Raw genomic sequence first — 7,294 nt, forward strand, 5'->3', positions numbered from 1 at the left:
CTTGGCTGTTAACTGAAAGGTTGGTAGTTCAAACCCACCCAGCAGCTCCGAAGAAAATCCAAAAAAACCAAACCCACTGCCGTTGAGTCGATTCCGACTCCTAGTGATCCCACAGAGTTTCCGAGGCTGTAAATCTTTACGGAAGCAGACTGCCACTTCTTCCTCCCGTGGGGACCTGGCGATCTGCCCCTGTAAAGATGACAGCCTAGGAAACCTTATGGGGCAGTTCTTCTCTGTCACACGGGGTCGCCATGAGTCGGAATCCACTCGATGGCCCACAACAACAATCTTTATGGAAGCAGATAGCCAGGTCTTTCTTCCACAGCATTGCTGGGTGGTTTTTAAACACCAACCTTCAGGTTATTAGCTGGGAGCAAACCGTTTTCGCCACCCGGGGCCCTTGGTACATCCTTGGGGTGCAATAAATGGCTATTGTCATTATAACTGGCAGCCACCTGCTCACCCCCAGACAGCAGCGGGATGTCAGGGTTGGGGGAGGAGCAAAGCAGGAGTGAGGCGATAGGAGTGCTCCCACTGCACGCCACCCCTTGGTCCTGCCCAGCCCTGGTGCTCAGGTTTAGCCAAGGGCCAGGCCCAGGGAGGCAGCTGCTGTCTCCATGGAGACCTGAGCAAGATGCTCGGAGCCTTGTGGGCCTCTGGTGTGACAGAGCATCATTAAATACATATAAAAGCCCACCGCCCCTTCCATGAGCCGAGGATGTGTTTAGCCCCTCCTCCTTCTTCCCCACAAGATCGGTGGAGGGACAGGGGAAGGGTGGGGAGAAGCCTAGCTCAGGTCTGACCTGCGGGGGCTTAAATGCAGCGTTTTGCCTCCCAGATGCCACTTGTCCCTGGAATGTATTCCCCGAGACAGCTGGCATAGCTCAGGCACGTCAGGGAATCACTGAGGGAGAGAAAGACGAACATGTGGGTCTGGAGGCATTGAGAGCTCACAAAGCGGATTCTCTGAGTTACTACTGTCGTTGCGTTGTTGCCGTCCAGTCAGCTCTGACTCACGGCAACCCCATGTACAGAACAAAACGCTGCCCCGTCCTGCGCCACCTTCACGGTCGCTTGTCTGCGTGTGGCTGTCTCATCGAGGGCCTCCCATTTTCACTGGCCCTCTACTTGAGCAACCATGATGCCCTTCTCCAGGATCAGCTCCTCCTGATGACATGTCTAAGGTGAGTGAGCTGTCGCCAGTGACCGCCCTGACAGGGAACACCACAGAGAGTCCCCGACTGAGCGGGGGGAAAGTACAGAGCAGAACTCAAACTCACGTAAAAAGACCAGACGTATGGTCTGACTGAGACTGGAGGAACCCCCGAAGCCATGGCCCCTGGACGATCTGTTAACCTAGAACTGAAACCATTCCTGAAGCCCACTCTTCAGACAAAGATCAGACCAGACTATAAAACCTAAAATAATACTGGTGAAGAGTGTGCTTCTTAGTTCAAGCAGATCCATGAGATCAAATGGGCGGCTCCTGTCTGGAGCAGGATGAGAAGGCAGGAAGGGACGGGAGCTGGTTGGAGGGACACCGGAAGCATGGGGTGGAAAGGGGGGGTGTGCTGTCACATTATAGGGATTGCAGCTAGGGTCACATGACAACGTGCATAGAAATTTTGTATGAGAGATTAACTTGAGCTGTGAACTTTCACCTAAAGGACAATAAAAAATAACTAAATAGAGTTGAAGTCTAGGACAATATGCACCTTGGAAGAAAGGCCTGGCAATCCTCTTCCCCAAAAGCAGCCAGTGAAAACCCTATGGAGCACAGTTCTGAGACACAGGGGGTTTAGCTTATGTTTTATTGCCTTAAAAACAAACCAACAAACAAAAGCCCTCCAGGAGCAGATTAAAGCCACTGGCCTCGGCCTCCTTTTGGGCCCCAGTGAAGCGTGCAATGCCCTCCTTGAAGAACGTGTCCCAGCCACCTCCTGTGCTGCTGTCCAGGTGGATGGGGACCTCAGAGGACACACGGAGGCACTGGGGGGCCCTCCTATGTGTCTGGCCTGGGCAGGATCTGAGTTCATCTTCACAGCCATCCTCGGCCTGTCGGGGACCTTTCCAAACTGCAAGCCGGGCCATGTCCCTCCCCTCAGGGTTCCCATCACATTGAGACCAAAATGCAAACACCGCCCCAGGCCCACAGGCCCTCTGCCTGAAACACGTCCCCAGACACCTACCTGCTTCTCGCTCACACACCACAGGCTGTACCCACCAGGGCCACCAGACGGCGCCCATGAGCACCTGAGTCAGGCCCGTCCCTCCTGCTCACAGCCTTCCAGGGCCCCACCTCCCTCGGGTAAAAGCCAGAGTCTTCCCCGCCGCCCACAGGGCCCTGCACAACCTCCCCGTCTCCTCCTGTCCTCTCCTCCTCCTCTCTCCCCTTCGCTCACTCCGCTCCAGCCACACAAGGCGTCCTTGCTCTTCCTCTAACTCACCAGGCCTGGTGCTGCCTCAGGGCCTTTGCACGGACTGTGCTTCCTGCACATCTCCACATGGCTTAATCTTTCTTGTCGTTCTGATTTCACAAAAAGCCCCCTCAGGGCCTATGTGAACTCTATTTCCTGCACTTTTTCTGTAAACTCAAAACTGCTCTAAAAAATAAATCTATTAAAAAATAAAGTCTGTATATGCATCATGGCCTGGGTCCACCTACACTCTGTCCCCTTTGCAGGAATGTCCTTCCTGCCCTTGTCTGCCACGTGGCAAACTCCGACAACTTTTCGTGGCACAAAACTCCATCCTTCAGGAAGCCTTCCGTGACTGCCATACCTGACCCACGACCACAGAAACTAGAGCGAGCCTTACCAGGCCTTCTGGACAAGTATCCCCCGTTCTGCGTCCCTCTCTGTGGAGTGTCTGTGTCCACTCCTGGCCTGTCCTGCCAGCCTGGGGCCTGTGAGGTGGGCCCAGGGCTGAGCCCTCCTTGGACCCTGGTACAGGGTGGGGTGCCCAGTGGGAAGGCTATCATTGCTCCCCAAGTGGATGAGCCAGAGTCTTCACTGGCGCCTGCATGCGGGGCCGAGGGATGCTGCAACTGGGTGAAACCTTGTTCTTCTTTGCTACCCTGGTGCCTGGTGCCAAGAGCCACTGGGGTGACAGATGCTCAAGGACAGATAGGCAGGCAGGCACAAGGTGGTGGCTGTGTCTCAGCCTGCAGAGGGAGGCGGGCTGGGCTTGGGGCCAGGCGGGGACCCCGCTCCTCCCACTGGCTCAAGGCCAGCTTGTCTGTCTTTCCCAGGGTCACCCACCCACTGCGGGGGCAGATGACCCCAAGACCGGGCGCAGACTGCGAGTCCTCCAGGCCCCACAGAAGACACCTACGGGTGATCATTCAATATGGCTTTATTTCTCTCCCAGAATGGCCACTGTCCCCGCCAGCGTGGGCGCCCCAGACAGCTGGGCCACTGTGAGGCCCCGCTCAGGGACATTGGTGTTAACAGCTCAGAGGAACCCCACGCACACCTGGACTCCACCTCTGTGCCTAGGTGCCTGTCTCAGCGCTGCATCCGGCCCCTGGGACGCTCGGTGAACAGGCTCTGGGAGGACCCCTGGGCAGGGCAGTGGCAGGAACAAGAACCTCCAACCCACGGCTGCGCCTCCCCACATGAAGAGCCCACTGGGCCTGGCAGTCCATTAACACCAGGCTGGGCTGACACAGTGGGGGACAGTCTGCCCGGCGCCAGGAGAGTGGTGAGCCTGGAGACACAGCGACCAAGAGCTTCCAGCGTTGGGGACAGGACGCAGGGCCTGGCTGGGGAGGAAGCTGGGCTGTCCCCTTCTCCAGTCCCGAGTTCTCAAGGACAGCCAGGGGCTGTCTGGGAGTAAGGACCCTCCCAGGGCAGCCTGCCCCTCAGCATCAGAACCTGGTGACCATGGACAAGGGCCCCAGCAGGTCCCAAGCCCCGTCGGCCCTCTGGGGAACACTTCAGTAATTATATTGCTAACGAATGGACACACCTGGGTCTCCCTGAGGTTAACTCTGGCCTGGCCCGGGGGCTGCTGTCCCCTCCCACACCACACACCCCTCCCCCCGTCCCCTGGTCTCTCGCCTCCTCTGGGTCCCAAAACAGCAGCCCAAAGGTGGGTAGTGAGGGCGCAGTGGGGCCGGGGGCGGGGGTCCTGGGCGGCCAGCAGCCCTTTCCCTCCTCCAGGCACCTGCTATCACCCTGTCTGGCCTGGCCCCTCCGACGCCGAGCCGCACCCCGGCCCTGGAACATCACAAGCGCCTGGATTCCCAGAGATCAGCCAAAGCGCGGGGTGGCTGCAGGAAAGCCACGAGGGGTTGGGGGGCCAGTAGCTGCGCTCGGTCACTTTTGGGCCCACATCAGCAGGAACGTGACGGGAAGGGACAGAGGGGAGGCAAGAGCTGCGGGCGAGCGCAGAGGGACAGAGCACCCACAAGGACACCCAGAGCCCCCCTGAGGGCTGCTGTCCTCAGGGCTCACGAGGGCCTGGCCGGGGACACCACACGGGCAGGCGGGTGGGCAGGACAGAGGTGGCGGAGGCGGCTGCCCTCTCCGGAGCACAGCTAGGTCAGGTCAGCAGGGCCCGGGCACCGGAAAGCGGGGCCGTCCTGGCGCGTTTCCTCTTTAAAGCTCATACTACACGAAGCTGGCGGGGCTCCTCCAGTCCGTGGCTGCCCCTGGGCCTCCACCAGGCTCTCCTCCACGCAAGTTCAGAGGGAAAAAAGGACAAAGGAAAGCACCCCCCAAGTCCGAAAGAGCAACACAGAACACCTCTGTAATTCAGTTTCAACCATGGGTGTGGAAGGTGAGGTCCGTGCCCAACTGGCTGCCTCGGCTGGCGGGTCCACAGGGCGCGGCCCTCGGGCTCCAGGTCACTGCGTCTTGGCCTTCAGGAGCACCCTCTGGACCGTCTTGTACAGGAGGTCGAAGTGCTGGGCACAGTGGGAGGGAGGGAGGGAGGGAGGGTGGGGTGAGGGCCAGCAAACCCCGAGCCCCCGAGGACACCTATAGGTGCCTGTGGCCAGCAGCACAGGGTGGTCACCTGCTCGGGGGCTGACACCTGGGTCCAGACCCCACCATGTCGACCCCCTCAATCTCCCGCTACCCCCCAATGAGCCCCGCCCTGCCTGCTCACCTGTACGGCCGTGTAGGCCATTCCGAGGTAGGCGCCGATGCAGACAGCCAGGAGCAGGTCGAAAATGGCCGGCTTGACCCTGGTGGGGGAGGGCAGGTGGCGGGTCAGAAAGTGCAGGGGCCGTGGGGTCACTGGCTGGGGTCCCCGTCCCTGCAGCTGTAACAGGAGGTGTGCACGGTGAATGTGGACTGAGATTCCACGAAGCTCTGCAGGTGGCCCATCAGCCCTGGGGCGCTCCACCCACCGTGGGGTCTCCCTGGGGCCCTGGCATGCTGAGAAGCCCAACAGCGCGACTCAGGGTGGGGACTCTGGGATCCTGCGGTATCGGTCGACTCGGAGACTGAGAACAGCCGCGTGAGCAACCGATCAGTTGTCCTACATGACGGAGCCCCGGCAAGATGCCTGGATGCCTAGGCTCAGCAAGCGCCCGTCGGCACAACTCCACGTGTGCTGCCACATGCTGCCACAAGGTGACGTGTCCCCCGGACCCTGCCCCAGGCGCCCTTCCCCGGGCTGATTTTAACCTGTCCCTTTCGCAGTAATACAGTGTAACCACAACGGCTTCTGTGAGCTCTGAGTCTTTCTGGCGTTATCGAGCCCCTCGGTTTGCAGGTGACGTCAGAAGGGAGGGTGGCCTTGGGGACGATGCCTTCTATCCTGGCACATGGGGACGATGTATGTGCGTGGACCCCTGGGCCAGGGCAGCCTGATCCCAACGGACGGGGCGACGCTGACGGGTTACGCGGAGACACACTCAGTGCGGGGGGCCTGCCCGCCGCCCGGCACTCACCTGTACGCGTTCATCACCTGCTTTAGCTGGTCGTAGAAGACAAACTCGGGGTCCCTGAGGGAAAGAGGGCACTGTCAGGGGGCCACCCCTGTCCTGGGCCCTCCCAACACTAGACGCGGCCCAGGAACAATGCCAGCACCTCGTGTATGTCAGCTCCAGGCTGCCGACGGTCCCTTCTGGAGAAGGGCTTATTTGTCCTAAGATCCTTCCTGTGACTGTTGCTGGGTGTTAAAATGTGCTTTTCAAAAGTGAAAAATGGTGACTGTAAACATTTTTACTGTCAGGGAGGTGTCTCTGTCGAGGGAGGGCAACCTTGGTTGAGGAAACAGAGACCTCGGCTCTGCGGCTTTGGGTCCCCTCTGAGCCTCGGCATCTTCTTCTATCTAAGACCTCTGTCTCTCAAGAGAACTATGAGCAGCCGTGAGACGGGAAGACAGTGACGAGCCAGCAGGGGGCACTGGGTGGTCTCGGGGGACATTTCCTGCCAGTGATGCCCCGTGGGCTCCTCTCCCACTACAAAGGTCCTGAGGTGCTCACTTGGCTCCAGTGGGGAGCTCAGAAGCCCCAGGCGCAAAAAAGATAAAATCCAAGAGGTCTGCGGGGCAGACAGGGATCCTGGGGGACACCGGAGCATGAAAGGAAACCAGTGGGTGGGTGGGGGTGTAGGGTCACCAGACAAAATGCAGGGCGCCCAGTTCACACTGAATTTCAGATCAATGAGCACATTTTCAGAATAAATACAAAACCAAAACCAAATCCATTCCGACTCACAGTGACCCTACAAGACAGAACAGAACTGCCCCATGGGGTTTCCAAGGCTGTTGTCTTTAAGGAACCAGACTGCCATGTCTTTCTCCTGCAGAGCAGCTGATGGGTCCGAACCGCTGACCTTTGGGCTAGCAGCTGAGCACTTACCCACTGCGCCACCAGTGCACCTAGTATAAGTATAGTCTGTGTAACATTTGGGATATACTTATACTTAAAAATTAAAAAAAAAAACTCTAACGTTCAGATCTAACTGGATGCCCTGTGCTTTTTCCTCTTGCGCTTTTCCTTCCGTCCCTTATTTTTATTTGCTAGACCTGGCTCCCTGCGGGGGAGGGCCCACCCACTCGTGAGCTCCACTGGCGGGTGACGGAGACCCAGAGAGGGGCCATCCGGCGGGAGGGGGCGGGGACTCGGCCCGCACCGCTTGTCGGCCTTCACGTAGTGCTGCTTCACGTCCTTCAGGTAGCGGCTCAGGTAGTACTCCAGGGTGCTCAGGAAGGTGCTGTCTTTGTCCACCAGCTGGGCGGCCCGCGGCTGGTGGGTGAGCCAGTCCATCACCGAGTCCAGCTGCTCCTGCTGGATCTGCTGCGGGGAGTGCACGGTCACGGCCCCGCCCACCAACGC

The 7,294-nt window shown here is 59.0% G+C and overlaps 1 protein-coding gene across 1 annotated transcript in view; it reads right to left on the reverse strand.

Annotated features, from left to right (window-relative positions):
* Window positions 1–4,535: 4,535 nt before the first annotated feature.
* The window catches only part of NCLN (nicalin), a 15,265-nt gene continuing 12,506 nt past the window's right edge, over window positions 4,536–7,294 (reverse strand). The window contains exons 11-14 of the mRNA XM_023733142.1: window positions 7,092–7,252; window positions 5,903–5,956; window positions 5,113–5,191; window positions 4,536–4,909 (exon numbers count right to left, since the gene is read on the reverse strand). Of these exons, the coding sequence (XP_023588910.1) occupies window positions 4,850–4,909; window positions 5,113–5,191; window positions 5,903–5,956; window positions 7,092–7,252 (354 nt within the window). The 3' untranslated portion in view covers window positions 4,536–4,849. The remainder of the gene's footprint in view (window positions 4,910–5,112; window positions 5,192–5,902; window positions 5,957–7,091; window positions 7,253–7,294) is intronic.

The sequence above is a fragment of the Trichechus manatus genome, unplaced genomic scaffold (genome assembly GCF_000243295.1).
Source record: "Trichechus manatus latirostris isolate Lorelei unplaced genomic scaffold, TriManLat1.0 scaffold00057, whole genome shotgun sequence".
NCBI classification, from domain to species: Eukaryota; Metazoa; Chordata; class Mammalia; order Sirenia; family Trichechidae; genus Trichechus; species Trichechus manatus.